Here is a 20,000-nt window from a genome sequence, read left to right on the forward strand (position 1 = left end):
CCCCCAAAAATAAAATTCTGGCTACGCCCCTGGCTGGGACAATATCGACCCATGGCAAAAAGTGGTGGGGACATGACCCACCCGCAAATTACGCCTATGATTAAATGTTTTTATAGCATTTCTGCTGTGTTGGACTATGATGTGGCCACTGCGTCAAAATATTTCTCAAACGGCTGTGCCCCCCCCCCGCCCTTGACCCAATACCCCTCCAGTAGATCTGCTGTGGCGCCGACTCTGGCAAAATACAGTAAAATTATGAAATATTATTACGACGTAAATCAGCTGTTTTCTATGTGAATATATAGTAAAGTGTAATTTATATCCTGTGACCAAAGCTGAATTTTCAGCATCATTACTCCAGTCTTCAGTGTCACATGATCCTTCAGAAATCACTCTAATATGATGATTTGATGCTCAAGAAACATTTATGATTATTATCAGTGTAATTTTAAGTGTTGTTTTGAGAGGTATTTTGGATTACTGCCATTTAGCTGTCACTGGTGCCAAACGACAAGCTCAATCTTTCAAAACTGTCTTGAAAATAATCCCTGGAAAAAACACTGACTCTGTTTGTATTAATTCACACACTGGCTGCTCGATTCAACAAACTCACTCAGATTATAATGAGATGCAAGATTTTAGTTTACGGTTTCATAATGAGCTGATTCTCTGACATTATTGGACGAGACGTGAATATGTGCCAAACTACTCAAGCCAGATTTGACTTTGAACTGAGAGGATTATGGGAGCTGGGGTCTGTACCCACAATTCCTGATGCTTTCACCTGTCACTCATCGCTATGGCGATGAGAAGGACCCCAGAGAGGCGTCCCTTTGCGTGCCAGAAGCAGGTTTGAGTTACACAGCACTAAACGGGCCTAAGATCGTCGGCCAAAGAAAGGTACGGTTACACACACGCGCGCGCTAGTGGTTATACGGCCAGAAACATAGAGCTGGGAAAAACTCCAAGCTGTTCCCCAAAATATGACAAACTACGGGTTTGACCACACACACATACACACACACGTATGCACAGATGTGCAGACACACACACAAACACGGGATCAGTGCTCGAGTCCGATGCCAGGTGCTATTCTGAGCGCAGTCGCTTTGACAACACCGGTCCACTTCTGTCTACGATGATCTCACACACACATAAACAACACACAAACATCACATCACATCCAGGGAAAATACACTCACAACGCTGTAATACTGCGCTAATAATCTGCACTTACTACAGGACGTTCAGAGCATTCACTTTACAAAAAAGTACTATGGTATTCTTCAAGATGCATTGGAGTACCATGTAAATACCATGGTATCGGTACCACGTTATGTGTCAGATTGCAGTATTTCCATGATAGTACCATGTTTTTGGACAGGCAGCGTGGAATTGAAGTACCATGTAAATACCACATTAAAGCCTTAAAAAACTTAAATGGTACTAAAATGTATATACTATGGTATTAAAAAAAATATATATATACCACGGTATTTCTACGGAAATACAAGGTACTTTCAAAAATACCATGGCACTATCAAGATACATGAATATGGTAATAAATTGTGTTCAAATGTTGTTGTTTTTCATTGGACCCGGTGCCATGATTATTATTATTGCATGGTACTCTTTGAAGAACCATTTAAATATCATAGTAAACCTTTTAAAAACTACTTTGCGGTACAATGATGGAATATGAAATATATCAGAAATATATATATACAGATATATATCTGTATATGAAATATACAGAATGATACTAAAATTCATGTACCATGGTATTTCTAAGCAAGGTTCCATAGTGAAAAAACGGGGGAAAAAACTTTCCGGTAGAATTGTGTAATTGTGTAAGTGAATGAATAAATCATTAGTAGTAATATCATGGTATTACCCTGATTATTTTGAACATGGCACCACAGTAATATCTCACTTACAAAACAAGTACCACGGTACTACTATGTTTTTTTTTTTTTGTCATTGTACAGTGGTATTTCTGGTATATACCATGTAAAAAACCACAGTACATGAATATTAGTGCCATATAAAAAAATATTTTGCACTTGTGCAAGTGTTGCTCAATTAAAAGTAAAAATAGAATTGAATACAGTCAAATATAATGATAGAAAAATACATAAATAAAATATTAGAGAAAGAGATAAAAAGAATAAAAGAAACACCAAAACTCCGCTCAATCATAATGGTCATTAAAAATAGTGAAGGCCTCATCAAATAAATAAAGTACCAAAGTATCTGATATGAAATTTGAGCAGTCCTTTACTATGATAATATCATGATATTTTATAAAGTACCATTTGGAGGCATGTAAATTCCCTGCTATATTTATATGGTAATATTAGTATCAGACACTGCCACAGTACGTTTTTGTATATGAATTCTCAAGAAATATAAATGCAAAACAACGAATCTGTTCCTGTCTAACACGATCATTACACACACACACACACACACACACACACACACACACACACACACACACACACACACACACACACACACACACACACACACACACACACACACACACACACACACACACACACACACACACTGTGGTTCAGTGGTTTAGCGTCTGGACGGGAGTCGTTCTGTCTGAGAGACTCAGTGTCCAAACAGGGAGGAAGTGCAGTGTTTCTCAGGGGGACAGTCCCCATACAAAGTGTGTGTGTGTGTGTGTGTGTGTGTGTGTGTGTGTTTGAGGTGGGGGAATTTGTTTATAATTTGTTTATCTGTGTCTATGTTACTGTACACCGTTTGTGTGCACTGACAAGTCTAACTGACACAGCAAGACTCTTAATAAATGCACCCGAAGACATCGAGTGTATCAACAGCCCACAAGGCAGCAAGAGCGAAACACTTGATGGACATAAAAAGCCACACACACACACACTCTCTTATCTACACATCTGCATAATACAGAGTAGCAAGAGTGCGTAGATATGCATAGTTTACATTTCTCCCTTACTTAACACGCTCTTACTGTTTTTTTTCGACCCGCACTCTTTTCCGGCACTAAACCTAATCACTTCCATCGCAGCAGAGTGCAGCTGCTCTCACAAACACACACACACACACACACACAAAACACAAGCGTCGCTTGGATAAACAACAGTCTGCGAGGATGTGCATGTCTGAGATGCAAGACTTTCATGCAATAAAATATTTTTTTGTTTAACATTCTCGACTAAACATTTACTCTTTTCTCTGTACACAAACATTTCATTTTGCAATCTGCTCTCAAAGCACGCAAACACACCTGTTGCAAACATCGACTTTGTTGCCCCTATTATGCTACATTCAAATGATGATGCAGACAAAAGAGGGCAGGACAAAGGAGTGTGTATGCATTCGTATGTTTATCGCAGGTCCAGGCATGTGTGTTAAAGGCAGCAGTGTTAAAATGCAGGGCTATATCAACGAAATCTCATCGGGCCTTGAATAGAGCCCTGTGGGACCCCTTACTCATTTCCCAGAAGCTAGTCATTCTGTTGACTAACTACTCTGTCATCTCGATTCACACATCATGAATACCATCAGAAGTTGTCCCAAGAGATGCCTTTCGAATTTTGAATATTTAAAATACAAGCCACAAAAATGTCATTACTGCTCTCTGGAACCACAGAGAAGTGCTTCATATGTCAAAGCGCTGGACAACTAGCTAGTGTATATAGAGGCTCGTGTTTTAAATAGATAAGACCTGCAGTATTTGACTGCCACAGGAAGCGACTGGTAGTGGTCTGTGTTGATGTGTGAGCGCTATATCAACACAAATAGGACGTATAGGACGCAATTAACCAAGCATGTACACACACACAGACTTCTGTGCACCGCAGACACTGCATTTAAACATCTCCGTCACGGCTCAGCGGTGAGTTTCATCCACCGTGTTTCCTTCGCTCAAACATATTGAGGAGTAAATGAGTAAGTTTTATGCATATGCATCGTCACTTCTAACCTCGTCCGCTGCGGCCGACGAAACGCAGGTCATTGAAACGGGCCACTTGGTTCTTGATGGCGGCCGTGGCGTTTCGGAGCTCGGCAGAATAATTCTCATCGTTGCCGGCCATCACAGTGACCAGTGTGCCGTCAGGGATGTCGCCGAGGGCAACCACCTGTCAATCAATGAATGAGCAAGATATGTTACTTTGTTACATCCAAACTCTATTTTAGAAACAATCCAAAAATACAACGTACGACAATTATCACACTATGTTACAGTGAAAAGATGGATCGAGAACTAAAAAAGTGACAACTATTAATAAAATGATTTAAAAAAAAATAGATTTCTCTATTTGAATATGTTTTAAAATGTAATTAATAAATAATGCTTATTATTATTATCAATGTGGATGTGGAAACTGAGATCCATTTTCTTCAGGATTCTTTGATGAACAAAGTTTAAAAGAACAGCATGTTCTCAGATGTAACATTTTAAATGTTTTTACTGTCACTTTTGATAAATTTGATGCATCTTTGCTGAATAAGTATTAATTCGTTTAAATAAAAAAAATCGTATTGACCCCAAACACTAGTGTGTAAATGCAACTGAAAAATTATTGACATGTATATGTATATATTTACTGTAATTTTGTTATTATTATACTTACAACCAATAGATCGTATTAATAAACATATTTAATGACTTTATTATTAAGCAAAAACATTGGGCAGATACTGAAACCCAAACTACATTCAAATTCTCTATACTGTCCAGCGTCATGTCCACTTGTGCAATATCTCCATATCTAAACTAAATGAGCCGGTTATTTGCATATTAACTGTAAATGTCAGCTCATTCTTCATCTCTTTGTTTCAGAGAGCACACATGCCTCGCAGGACTACGCTCTGCTTTTGGCAAGTCTGGGTGGTTCGCATTTTTACCGTCATTTGCCAAATGCGGAAGATGATGATGAAAGATGTTGCAGTCACCCATGACTACAAGAGATTAGCAACAATTACTGGCGTTTCCCTCCAAATCATTAGCTTAATTAAGGATGTGCATTAAAAAAAAAAACAATGTGAGATTGTAAGATTTTAAAATGTCTATAACAGCACTTAGCACAAGTCTGTCTGATAGCCAAGTAGACCTAATATGTCATTACTGCGAGTTTAATTAAAGTTAAAGTTGCAGTATTGCAAATGTATTTGAGATTACTACTCCTACAATTGACAACTTTAAAAATGTATCACATTAAAAAATATGATTTGATGATTGAATATACATTACTAAATTGGTTTACAGTTAGAACAAAGAGAAACACAGTAGCTCCTCTTAAGGAAACGCATGCATTCTTCTTCTTCATATCATTAACCCATAAGATGTGTGTGGTGGAGTACCTTGAAAGCGATGGGCAGGGTCTTGTTGCAGCGCCAGTGTGTTGGCAGGACGGAGCAGAGGAAGTTTGGGCTGTCGGTGCGCACCAGTTCTCCTGGGTGGTCTGAGAGCACCTCCACCATGCTCCGGTCAGCCATGCGCAGTTTCCCCACCAGGGCGGCGCCACTGCTCTCCTGAGCGCCCAGAGGCAAACCCTCGTTCATCTTCCCCGAGCTCAGGGTCGTCGAGGGAGGCGTGAAGCGTCGCCCAGGCGCAGGTTCTGAAACACACGCGCGCATTAGGCCTTTAATGAGAACAACAAGAAAAATTTAAATTCACTTTTGCAATAATAGTAAATATGAGATGCTTCTTTGTTGCATTGCTCTGCACTTGGCTAGAATAATTATTTCTAGAAAAATTTGCATTTAAACATTGGCATCTTATATAAAAGACATTTGCGGCGTTCAGTGACTTTACTTTGAGTTGGGCACATTACTTAACCATAGTCAAATCACTATAATGCATGGAAACTATAAGAAAAAATGAAGTTTGCAATATAATACTGCGGTGAAAAATAAATCGGAGATGTTTCAAAAATGTATTTTTACATCTAAAGTGAGACTGAATGAGTAACATTTTATGGCACTGACGACAGGACCTTTATATACACACATGCAAAGTGATGCATTGCTCGGCACTGTATTACTAAGCAGAATAATTGTTTTTAGTAAAATATTTATTTAAACATTGGTATTGAATAAAAGACATTTGCGGCCTTCTATTACAATGACTTTACTTTGAGTTGGGACAACAAAACACTACTTAACTATAGTAAAATTACTATAATGCATGGCACCAATAAGACAAAATATAGTTTACAATATATCACAGTTGTAAAAACACAACATAAAAATGTATTTGTTAATGTATTTATATCAAATGAGATTTAAAGTGAGCAACATTTGATGCCACTGACGACAGGACATACATATGCACACATGCAAGTTAATGCATTGCTCTGCACTGTATTACTAGGCCGAAACATATCTTAAAAAAAAATAAGACTCTTGCAGCCGTGAATTACAGTGATTTTGAGTTGAGATAAAAAAACATGAAGTGACGAGATATAAGCCATGCGAAGCGTGAATTAACTTTACCGCAGTTACGTAATTTTCACTTTTGTTATTCAACTGAACGATTTCTCATTTTATGCAATGGCTATAGAAGTGCAGTTTTGGTCATGCCCATAAGTTTTAAATAAACTGTTTCCGAGCAATTCAGGTGCCGTAACCCTGGTTTTGACTTCTGTGCCTCAGAGGCGTACGAAAGCTTTAAAAGCGTCAGGCCTGCGGTCATTCGGGCCGACCACAATCAATGCCACATGAGTGCTGAACACGTGACCGAGAACCACTGCGCTCTCCAATACAAACACAAACCTGGAGTCTGTTGACGGGTGTTTGGGGCGAGTGGGAGAAGGTGTAGAAAAGAGAGAGAAAGAATAAAACAGCAGAAACGCAGGACACCATATAGGCCTGACACACGAGACTTAAAGAACGAGATGAGATTCCTCTTCTCAGGAGAATCCCATAAGACGGATTCTTATGTATGTGGGATGAAAACTAGATTGAAAAAAAAGATATTCTGCTTTTGTTCTAAAAATTCATCTGCAAAAGCTCTTACAAATATAATCTTTATGTTCATGTTGGTCTCACATTCTGGTTTAATGAAAAAAAAAAAACAGTCTAGTAATCTAACCATTGGTTACACTTTATATTATAATGTCCACTTGTTACAGTGTAATTATACATTTAAGTACTGAGTAATATTAATTAACAACATGTATACTTAGGTTGGGATTAGGATTAGTTGTATGTAATTATGCATAATTTAGTAACTACTAAACTACATGTTACATGTTTTACAAGGTCACTAAAATAAAGTGTTACCAAAGTATTTTACTAATTATTCATGAATTCTCTTATAGTTCCATTTGACCTGAATAAAACATCAATGTTCATAAAAAGGATGAAATGCAATATTATTTTTTTCAAATGAATGATAATTGACACATAATCTGTTTTATGGGTTTCTTCTCATATGAAAACATAATATTTTCCAATATTTTGGGTGCACCGCACTGACTCTGATTCAGCGCACAACCTTTTGGGTGGAAATATTAATAATATTTTTTACAATCTCTGGGACAGGTAACACCTATAAGAACAAAAAATATCAAAATGGCTTTTAATCCAGGAATGTAAAACATTTTAATCATTGTACTTCAGTTACAAAAAAGTTTTTTTTAAAAATAAATTGTGCATTTCTGAATAACATATATGCCTATCATATTCATATTTAGTCTTATTTTTTATCTCTTTCTTTCTCATATTTAGTTATATTCATATACTTATTAATTTTTGCTCATGTTGCTGATTTTTCATATCGAATTTAAATGCAATGCTATTTTGTTTGTTAACACTTTTGTACCATTTATATTTTGCACGATTATACACTGCTTTCTTTGACAGTAACTGTGCAGTTTTTGTGTGAAGTCGAGAGACAGGCCATCTGTAGTATTTTGCTTATGGGAATGTCACATTAACATCATGTTTTAGGTTAAGGTTAAAGGTTTCAGTGATTATTAACAGCTATGGACATTCAGATATTATGAAACATGACGCGTAAAAATAGACTCGTGAAACCGCCGTTACGCATGTGTCCCGAGCTCAGAAACGCTCTTACCGTATTTGGCGTCCCAAAGAAAAACCATTTGGTATCTTTTGAACACCGTCTCAGTCAGGATCAGGATCAGGATCCCAGACGAGCAGCTGATTCTGACGCGCGCGACTCAAGGATACGAGCTCAAGCTTACTATCCTTATAGTGAGGTGAGAAAACTGAACTCTGATCAGTTCATGTAGAAGTTGTTCCTCTTTCAGCAGGAGACATCAGAGAGGATGATTTGGCACGCGCGTTATCCTTTGGAAAGTGCGCGTGAAGTTGCGCACCTGACGCCAACGCGTTCGCGGTCTTAAACTATCTAAAAAGTGCATTCACTCGCTTGTATACAAGTGAAATGCTGTTGAGAGAAAGTATTCTTCCTGAATCCAGCTCGCGGTGGGAATGATGATGCGTTGTGAGTGAATGAATCCGCGCTTTTACTGGCACTGGGCAGCGCAGGAACGCCAGCCAGGGCACCTCATTTGCATACGCCTCCTCCTCGAACGCTCTCATTGGACAGTGATGACAGACCTCGATGGGCTAAGCCAATTAGAAGACCGTCCGAACCGAGGGGGAAAAAATGGATCTGAGCAGTCAATGGAATTCCTCGCGCGTGCTTCGACGCGCGCTCTCGCTGATTCACTGTTGATTCGGATTTAAGTTACTTATCAAACAGAACTGAATATCAGGTGAAAATGAAATACAGGGTAAGTTACAACAAACACATCTAATTTAATTATACTATATTATATTAAGAAATCATACAAACACTTTTTATATAGGCTACAATTTAAGAGACACGTACCGATTATTACGCATGTCAATACAGTGGGAGAAAACATTAAGCTTGTTTTGTACCAGCAGATGTTGTTTTCTATTTTATCAGAAGGAACATGATATCAGCACAACACGCAGATTACCATTATAGCAACTTCTAATAAATTAGATGACAAATAAATTTTGCAAATAAATAAAAATTCACAATAGTCAAAAGTCCTAACTACTGTTTAGTATTATTTCTAGGACAAAGACATCAGCAGATAAAAACTGCTGATCTAATCTAGTGTGTTTTATAGCCAACAGGGGGCAGCAGTCGCTCTGCAAGAGCCATAAGGAGTGTGTTAGGACTTATAATAATGCATGAAGTGGAAACGGCAAGAAGCAACACACAAATGTTTTCGGTAAAACGAATATAATGTGCATTTTAAACATCTGACAAAAGACTGTCAGTTCTGTAAAGGAAGCACAGTTACTGAATCAGGGGCTCACACACATTTTTGTTTTTTATTTACCTCCTGCATGGTAATATAATAATAACTTGACGGCGTGTTTTAAGGCCAAATCCACAACAAATCATCACCTTTGCCTGCCCTTGTTAAAGGACACACTACATTTAAATAGATCTGATGGCTTCTTAAAAAGCTTGATTATTAAACTGTGCTTTTGAGATTCATCAGGAGTCAGGACTGTAAAATTCCCACAAGATTGTGTTTTATTAATCAGGAATGGAGAAGTTCAGAACAATAACTCCAAGAACTAAAAGTTCTGGTTCTCTTCTGGTCATGATTCATTTGTAAAAATGTAAAGAGCTGCTTTATGAGATCCGTGTTAGTCATGTCTCATCTTCCTTGTTGTTTGTACCGAGCATTAAATATAAAACAAAATGCAAATCCTGATGTCAGTCACTTTGAAAATACAGACTGTCCTGTTCATTACATCAGGAACTTCAGTCAGTCGTTTCATTTTTACCCTGATGTTTATCTGATTGTGAACATATATGACACATTTGAGTTATTAAAAATATTAAAGAAATGAGAATAAAATAATATCTATTATAAATATTGAAAAGAATAGGCTATATATATATATTATAATTAGGTAACACATTGTTTTAAGGTGACGTTGTTACATGTTATTGCATTTACTTACTATAGTAAAAACAGTAAATTATGCATAATTACAAGTAATTAACCCTACCGTAACTCAATAGTAAGTACATGTAATTAATCAATACTTATTTGAGTAAGTGCAACGTAACTATGTCACCTTAACAAAGTATAACCTATAATAATAATAAATATTAAATATTAAAAGTGCCTGAATAAAAATTACAATGAAAAGACATGATCCCTCATTAAAATTAGCATGATATAGTTGAACTGATTTAAAATGGAATAATATATATATTATACGAATAATAATTTGGACTCAAAGCGACCAAATAAAGCATATAAAAACAGCTGAATCTGAAAGCAAAAATCAATTTCAGGGAAAATAATATAACATGCATGCCAATCATAAATGATTTTCTAGCACAAAGGCACCGCAGGTCTCGGACGCGTCTTGTGTTTTACTGATTTAGAGTAATCTGATCTCTGAAAGTTGAGCAATCAATAGCGCTTGTAGTCGGCTATAAAATATATTGACAAGCGTTGCAGGGTTACAAATATCTGATCATGTTCGGTCGAGCCACGGAGGAAGCACACGCTGAATACAATATAATACTATAAATGGGTTTCTTCCCTCAGAAATGAATACAATTATTATAATTTGGCCTTTAGAAACATTTCCACAAGGCGACTTGCAGGAAAATGTTTGAAGGAAGCAAACATCAAATCATGTCAGATCTCATATCAGACTGTCAGCATATTGTTACTTGGAAATAACATCCATTTAAGCAAATGAGAGAATTTGAAATATTCTTCTGAAAAACAAAATCCTGCTTTTAAGGACACACACACACACACACACACACACACACACACACACACACACACACACACACACACACACACACACACACACACACACACACACACACACACACACACACACACACACACACGTAACGAAGGAACATGAAGTTGTTGTTCCCTATTTCAACAGTTCCTCTTTCACATTCTACAGCGAGGGAAAGATAAAAACCAGAAGACGACGAGCAGAAAAGGAAAAAAAAAACGTTTGTGATTCACGAAGAACGAAAGTGTGAGAGAAACTAGAAGAGTCGAGGCTTTACCAAAGAGTGCGTTGGCGTTTCGGCCCCTCCTCATGAAGTACATGGCCCATGAGATCGGTCCCGACGCTTTGAAAGGGCCTGAATTCATTTGGACCTGTTCTGATTCAATCCAGGATTCACAACAGAGAAATATGGATTCCCTGCTTCCCCGCGCTGGCTTTATACTCTCCCGTCTCACACCGTCCTGCTCCGTATTACACCAAATACAGATTAAAAGTTGACATGCAGTCATGACTAATATATCCCATCAGAAAGCATGTCCTCAGGAGACAGGCGCGTCTCTCTGCCCCGGGGCGCTTCTGTCCCGCTCACTTCATCTAGCCACTGATTCCCCCGACATCTTTATTTTACTCTTGATGCAGTGAAAACGGTCCAATCACGCATGAGAGAGCAGCTTTAATTTCTTTAAAAAATACTTAAAAATGAAGGCAAAACACCTAGTTTGACTTTCATTTTTGAAAAAGTTTAGATTCTGTTTTGGTTTCACAAGTAGGTTTCCTACAGAACTAGAAAACTTGAAAGCTCCTCCTGAAGATTTTCTCATTTAAAGAAATGAATACGTGCATCCAGCAAGGATGCATTACTGATCAAAAGTGAGAGTAAAGACATTTATAATGTTACAAAAATTCTATTTCAAATAGAAATCATCATATTATACTGATTTCTGAAGGATCATGTGACACTGAAGAGTAATGATGCTGAAAATCACAGGATATAAATTACGTTTTAAAATATATTCACATAGAAAACACTAATTTTAAACTGAAATAATTTTTGTATTATCATTACTGTATTTTTGATCAAATAAATGTGAGCAGAAAAGACTTCTTTAAAAAAAGATTGCTAATCTAACCTAATTAAACGTTGTCTATTTTATCTAATATTTGTGCTATGTACCTTATGATTATTAGTTTTCAAATCAGTCATATATAAAGTTGTATTTACATTTATGCACATGGGTTTGATTCTGCATGAACTGATAGCTTTAAGTCACTGTGGATAAAAGCGTCTGAAAACTGCATAAATGTAAACGTAAAGTGCATTTTGGCAGATGCTTTAATCCACAGTGACTTGCGTTGCATTCAAGCCATTCATTTGAGCAGTTTTGAAGTCGTGACCTTGGCGTTTCTAGGTCAGTGATCTCCAGTTAGGATGCTCCCTATGTAGTGCGTCAGGAAGATGGCAGATCTGTAGTGTTTACTGAACAGTGTGCATGTCTATTTTGGTCTCCAGATGAAAGCTGGCATCAGAGACTTCAAACTCACACTGGCAGAGACTCAATCCAGACCACAGCTGGAGTTTCAGAGGCGTCGAGGACTTTGTCTGGGTGTGTTGCAGGAAAAGCTTGGTAAGCCACAGTAAGTCGTGAGGGTCGTAACATCCCGACTGAGGTGTGTGTGACAGGTCCTGTCACCACTGATACCACACAGATAAACAACGGCTTCAAACCACACACTCCTCTAGCGAACTCTCGGAAAATACAAGTCTTGCCTTTTGAATTCTCACAAACTCCTCACACACACCCACACACACACACACACACTAACGGGAAACGGCACAGATTTAGATGTCGTTCTGCCCTGTGCCCGCAGGCAGTCTGTCCCCTACGGGCCCCCAGAGACGGGCCACCCCGGGGCCACACAGGATCAATAATGGCTTCCTGGGGCCCGACAATCAATGCTGCCAAAACTACTGACCAAACCCAAGACTGAATATCAGTCAATCACGTTTAAAACAAACAAAGATCGCTTCATATATTCACGAGAAGAAAAATATTATAAATGCTTCAAGCAATTACCTAAATTTCAAGATATAAACTATATTAATAGGATATAATAATATAAATTTTTATTATATTATTTACTCGATACTCAGCGAACAGTACGGTGTCTGGTGAAAACATGTAATAAAACGTAACACGTATGTAAAATGTATTAACTAACATGAACTAACATGTTAGTAAGTTCAGGTAAAAACTTACTGTTTTACTTATTTGTTAATGTTAGTTAATAAAAATACAGTACAGCTGTTCATTGTTTGTTCATGAAAGTTCACAGTGCATTAACTAATGTTAACAAATACAAGATTTGATTTAAAAAAATGTATTAGTAAATGTTGAAATGAATATTAACTAAGATCGATAAATGCTGAATAATTATTGTTCATTCTTAGTTCATGTTAACTAATGGACCTTATTGTAAAGTGTTACCGATAGAACAATGTCTATTTTTATGAATTTAAAACATTTTATAATTACTTTTGTTTCAGATGTTTCTACCAAAATTTGTTTGGCAAAATAAAAACATCAACGAGTCACTAGTTGACATTTGGTGAGAGTCTAGAGTTATTAATTCAATGCGGAGCAGCTCAGATTATTTGATGAGAAATGATTGAGATCAAACTGAGATCTCTGACTTTTGATGGCAAACCTTGTTTCAAGAACATAGAAAATCAGACACATTCTAAATTCCACCTTAGCAACTCCATAGCAACATCAGAATGTGTTCTACATTCTACAAATGTATCAATTCGTTTCCTGTTTTTCCGTTCTGTCTTTATTGTCTCTTTTTAAGCTCCAGTCTGTCTCAACGGTGTGTGTTCTGCTCTGTACTGGGAGGTTAGTTAAGGGAGAGAGTGAGGAAAATAACTCAGCTTTCGTCCTCTTTAATAATTCATGCGGCTGTATTGTGTGGAAGCCGTTAACTGCTGCTTAAAAGTAATTAATTGATTTTCTGACATATCGTTTAGCAGCACAGCCAAGTGACAGAGCAAAGCACTCTGACACACACACACACACACACACACACACACACACACACACACGCACGCACACAAACACACCAAGTGAGCTGCCTAACTAGACAGCATTTTAAGGCATCACACGCTACACTCTCGACACGAAGGATGTTATAAAAGACAAACACATGGAGTATTTACCATTCTGATGCACTTACACACACTATATCTGTGTGAGTATGTGGACAGGACAGGCACAGATGTCCTCTGGCCCGGGACCATACACACACACACACACACACACACACACACACACACACACACACACACACACACACACACACACACACACACACACACACACACACACACACACACACACACACACACACACACACACACACTCACACTCTTCCTCCAGCTGTATTGACACTGCTGCCGATCAGAGCGTTCCCGTACGGAGAGACACTCATTCTGACGTCACTGCAGTCTTAAGGCACTGTTTTCCCATGATCCTCCAGTCTGTGCACTACTGAGCTGACTCTGTGCCAGTGAACACCTGCCTCGTGTTTGCAGTGTATCTTTAAGAAGAAGCGCTATGAGAGTCTCCTGTGAGGAAACAACGGCACACGAGACGGTCCCGCTGAGAGTTTCAATCTCCTCCATCACGGCTCCCAGAGGCCTCGTATACTGGAACCAGAGATCCTGCTGCATTATAATGGGTTAAAGGAAGAAACTGCTCACAATCAACTATATTAACATCAAACAACTAACTGAAATAAAGCAGTGTATTTACTCTAAAACGGATAGTTGAAGCGCAAATGCACACCTGTGACGGGCTGCATGTCAGATGAATCCTATATTACAGTTTTGTACAGTCGCTAGGACACATTTCTCAATACTTAGGTCACTTTTTCAAAACTCTTCACACAGTTCTCCAAACCAACGTTCAGCTCGGCACAGCAGTTCATTTGACTTTCAAAATGCACTAAAACTACCATATCACTTCATACATGTCTCAAATCAACATATTCTTCCATCACACTTGCAAAGGTTGACAGAAAACAAACACACTTTGTCACCCACAAAACAATGACCTAAAAAACACTAACAACAGGAGCATTATACAATGTTTTCTTCTGTAAAACAAGCACACCTCTCTACTGTTTAGAATTCACTGCAATATATGTTACTGGAATGAATCAGACATGATGCAGTGCTTCAATATATTTTATGTCTTTTTTTTGTTTTTTGCACAGAATAATTACAAAATACAAGAATTTGTACACACACCATTCACCGATACAGATACAATAGGAATCAGCTGTGGTTGGTTCAGTTGTCCAATTGTTTTTATAGCATTTCATTTTTAGATTCGAAATATATTTCATTACAATATTACTGTAGAAATGTAGCAAATTGCTGTCATATTCAGTTTTGTATTATGTTATTGTTTTGAACATAAGTTTAACAGTTTTGATAACAGTATGTAAGCATGTGCAAATTGGCCTGTAAGTACACAGAGTTTTGGCGGTTGTTGTGTCGAAGTGAGAAAAGAATTAATGTAATTTGAAAGATGTTGTCATTGAATGCATTTTGTGCCAAAGCAATGATAAATGATCCACAGTTTAGCCCACATACACTTCTGTTGTGTGTGAAGAGTGAAGAAAAAGTGACCTAAGTATTGATAAATGTGTCCTAGCGACTGTAAAAAACTGTAATGCACCAAACTGTGGCAATATTAATATACACTGCCCGTCCAAAAAATAATAATAAAAGAAGTCACTGTTTCGATTTAAATAGGCAAATGAGTCTATGATTGGATCATTATTGTAGTGATTATTATGTTTCTATATGTTTGGCAACTACTCTTCTAACTCTAATTGATGGAGTGTAGCTTTTCATTTCTTAACTCTTTCCACTCCAGGGTTTTTTAAAAGAAAAGTTGCTAGCCACCTTCAGGTTTTTTGATCATTTTCACAAAAATTTCATGGCTCACACAATATTTTGTTGTATGAATATCTGAACATGCAATTTATGTAAAAAAAGGTAAAAATAAATAAATAAATAAAAGACCTGTTTTATTCTAGCTTAATGCATTCTTTTTTTTATCAACATTTGAATATGGGTAAGTTTCATAAAAAAAGCAACATTTTGAGCAAAAAAAAAACGTGTTTTTGTGAAAGATTACATCTGGATGGGATTCAGAACGATGATCTAAACACAGATGGAGTCGATCAAGTCCATCAACACCCCAAAACTTCACAGTCCTGTAACTCGTCCTGTGTCATAATTTCATTCAGTAACATTAGGCAGTTTTGATTTAATATTGATAATCCCGCTATTTTACATATGCATCTGCTTACATATGCTATCACTTGTTTCTGCTTCTTCTTCACCTGTGTTTTGATCTGGAGATTCTGTATTCTTTCAGAAGATCCGTCATAGCGCCGCCTACCGTATAACAGTGACAACACGGAAACCCAGAAACATTCGTGTTTTTTGGGGAAAGTTAAACAACCATGTAGGAAGACACATCATGGCCTTATTCCAGGATGACAATATCAGAGGAAGCTTTACAGAGAGTGGACTCTTGCATTGACAATACAAGATCTTGAGCAAAAATGTATGCACCTCTTGATGGAGATAAAATCACAATGTTTATTTCAATCCAGAGGTGTATAGATTTTTGGTCAAGAGGTGCAGTGTATAATATAAACCCTAACTGTTCATGCTATATGCGTGAATAACACTTCGGGCCCTATTTTAACGATCTGAAACGCAAGTATCTCTAAAATGTGTTGGTCTGAAGGCGCTACATTACTAATTGGTGTGGTTTGGGCGTAACGTGAAATAAACCAATGAGAGCGTCATCTCACATTCCCTTTAAAAACAGGCGCGCTTGTTCAATGCCGGATTGCTATGATGGTGGATTTGAGAAAATGGTAAGTTGAAGAGTAAGGTTTTTAATGAACTTCAACTCACAGTCTTCAGAATTTTGTTTCCTGGTTCTTGACGGACAACCCACATTGTCAGTCGTCCTTATATACCTTTGTTTCTTGCCACTATTGATCAAACAGGTTTGATCCGTCATTACTACAATAAGCCTAAATAACTTGGGTAAATGTGTAAGCTAGATTTATGCCTATTTTTTCACATCTTCATGGACACCACAATGATTTCCCTCGTGTGGTAATATTTTTCCTTGTGTATGGTTTGCAAAAACTGCTGCATCTGTGTAGATGAGAGAAGCAAAGTGTATGCGCGTTGTCAAAGTCCTTTTAGGCAAGTCATGCCACTCGGCCGCCATCTTGGCAACGCCTCCGGGCAGCTATTTCGGACTAACAAGACCAGGCTCCTATCTAAATGAATGGGCAGAGAGTCAGAACTGCACATTCACTGGTCACCGGGACATAAAAACTGCATGTATAGAAACAGCAGTAAAATATGATAAAAATCGCTGAAAAAGTTTGATGACTTTGCCCCAAAATAAGGTTTAAAACGCCTTTTTCCCCACAGGTTATACTTTACTACGCATGCGCAAGGGTTCTCTCCATCTCTGACGTGCGCGTGCTACACGGTTTGAAGCACAGTATGTGTGAGCTCCGCTCACTCGCTCTAGATTCTGGGAGATTTGAACTAATTTGCGGGCATCAGGGAGCCGCTATAAATATGCGGTAGACACTTGGGATGTCTGATATTTACACAACGCACACATACACTGCATATCAAATCTGCCGCCTTTTCAAACAGTAACGTATTTTCCACTGTCGCAAACCTCAACTGTGCGCATGCGTCAGTGGAACCAGACGATAGGCTTAAATGTTTCCCGGCTTGACTGTTAAAAGCAGACGATTGGCTTTCCAGTGGGAGGGGCGGGACATGTTCATACAACCGCCATCTTTGGCGTTACGGGTTTTCCCTATATAGTTGTATTGAGGATTGAGTAAGTGGCATGTCTCTATAAATAGTCTCTGGCGTTGTGCAAACGCTACATTATGGCCAAGCAAGCGCCCTTAAAATAGCATCTCCTCTTATCCTGAACGGGAACGCAAGTTCATTCCCTAATTTACCTACGTGCGTCTGTGCAGGGGAAAGTCCGCTGTGCGTCGAGTGCAAAATAGGAATGATACATGCGTCGGTGTAGCTACAAAGTCAATTGCGCTAGGCCCTTCAAATCATGTGGCTTATTTGAGAAGTCTACTATTTGAAAGCAACATTGAAGGAAGGATCAGAGACGTGAGAGTGCAGGACTGTTTTCAGACAATAGCTGCGTTTCCATTACCCTTCAAATTGCGCAAATTAAAATTGAAAATACTCCCAATGGAAACAAGCCAATTTTGCAAAAACTCCAATATATCGCACAAAAGTTTTTATGAGGTGGTTTTTAAGGCAATTCCAAAAAGGAATATTTTGCAAAACTGCAATGGAAACGTATAAGTATACGTAACTACGTATAAGTCGATCATTCTTTAAAGATGACGCGGTATTTTTGGGACAGAATACGAGACAGTTCTTCTTTAAACCCATAAAAGAAAAGAATTACGGGAATACTGGATTCTAAACAACAAAGAAATGCCACAATCAAGAGCTTGAAGCAGAAAGGAGTGAGAAACACCCAGAAACACCTCATATGTGCCGCTCACAGTGTAAGCGCCATTAATGCTGGGAAAACACGCCAGCGTCTCCTCACATTAATAATAACGGCTAGTGTTAACTAGCTAACATCCGTTGCCATGAGTTTTGGGATGATTTATCGCGAGAGGAACTAATTACGTTTTAGTCGCATAACATCGGTTAATGGAAACGCTGTATATTCGCAATCATTTTTTTATCGACGTTTAGAAAATATCGCGAAAGTTTTGCGCAAATCTTTAATTGACACACACACATACACACACACACACACACACACACACACACACACACACACACACACACACACACACACACACACACACACACACACACACACACACACACACACACTATATACAGTTGAAACTCGAAAAATTAGAATGTCGTGGAAAAGTTCATTTATTTCAGTAATTCAACATAGAAGGTGAAACTAATATATTATATAAACTCATTACATGCAAAGTGAGATATTTCAAGCCTTTATTTGTTATAATTTTGATGATTATGGCTTACAGCTTATGAAAAACCCAAATTCAAAATCTCAGAAAATATTTATATTACATGAAATCAATAAAAAAAAGGACTTTAAATACAGAAATGTCGACCCTCTGAAAAGTATAATCATGCATATGTATATAATTATATATACGAAATATGTTAGTTTCACCTTTTAATTTGAATAACTGAAATATATTATCTTTTGCACGATATTCAAATTTTTCGAGTTTTACCTGTATATGTATATGATATTAATAAATTGATAAGGTGATTTCACATTTCTTGTTTGTATGAAGGCTAAATACAAATAAAAGGTGAACATTCATTTATTTGTACCGTTTTCAAAAATATTACATAGTTTTATAAGAGGTTTCATATATTTGGCAAATTAATTTTTCAGAGGTTGTGTTGTGGGCGTTTCAGGCAAGTTTTTCTGAGGCATTTACATTGTTCATATCTATCTATCTATCTATATATATATATATATATATATATGAAATTAAGTTTTAGTCGCATAACATGGGTTAATGGAAATGCTGTATATTTGCAATAGTTTTATATCGACATTTAGAAAATATCGCAAAAGTTTTGCACAAATCAGTAATGGAAACACGGCCAGTGTGAAACAACTAAACAAACAGCCAGCACATCATATCATATCATCATGGTGGTGAGTTTTGCATGGAGAGTGTGGAAACGTCAGGACGTGAGGATGTGTGTGTGTCTCGGGCTGGAGGGTCACGAGAAGTCAATTATTCAGAAGCTCCACAGTTTTCAACACAGACCATCCTCTAAACCGGCTGATTGATTTTCTGACACACGGATGAGGGTATGGACACTGAGAAGAACCAACGAAAGAGCTTTTGACTCTAAAGCGCAGGTTTGTTCTGTCAGGACAGACATTCACGAGATTAGACAGTTTCAACAGATATTAGCAGAGTAAATCTCATCCTAGATCTCATATTCTGAATCAACATGCACCAATGCGATATTTTTCTAAATGTCATAATCATTTTTTAACAAACAATATTCATTACTTTAATGAGCTCATTGTTTC

General features: G+C 37.6%; 1 protein-coding gene and 1 long non-coding RNA gene across 7 annotated transcripts in view; one reads left to right on the forward strand and one right to left on the reverse strand.

Moving 5' to 3' along the window:
- The window catches only part of runx1 (RUNX family transcription factor 1), a 70,073-nt gene that overhangs the window by 20,857 nt on the left and 29,216 nt on the right, over window positions 1-20,000 (reverse strand). For 4 of the 6 annotated variants that reach the window (XM_077194836.1, XM_077194834.1, XM_077194832.1 and 1 more), the window contains 2 exons: window positions 5,359-5,615; window positions 3,977-4,133 (listed from right to left, as the gene is read on the reverse strand). In XM_077194836.1, the coding sequence (XP_077050951.1) occupies window positions 3,977-4,133; window positions 5,359-5,615 (414 nt within the window). Of the gene's footprint in view, window positions 1-3,976; window positions 4,134-5,358; window positions 5,616-8,077; window positions 8,515-20,000 lie in introns of those variants that run through there. The other 2 variants (XM_077194837.1, XM_077194838.1) reach the window with 1 other exon arrangement.
- Window positions 8,137-14,666, forward strand: LOC143701507 (uncharacterized). The gene is made up of 3 exons (XR_013190122.1): window positions 8,137-8,222; window positions 12,305-12,419; window positions 14,384-14,666. It is a non-coding gene; the product is annotated as an uncharacterized LOC143701507 (long non-coding RNA).

Source organism: Siphateles boraxobius, unplaced genomic scaffold, assembly GCF_051911475.1.
Source record: "Siphateles boraxobius isolate OS27281-9 unplaced genomic scaffold, OSU_SipBor_1 33, whole genome shotgun sequence".
Taxonomy (NCBI): Eukaryota; Metazoa; Chordata; class Actinopteri; order Cypriniformes; family Leuciscidae; genus Siphateles; species Siphateles boraxobius.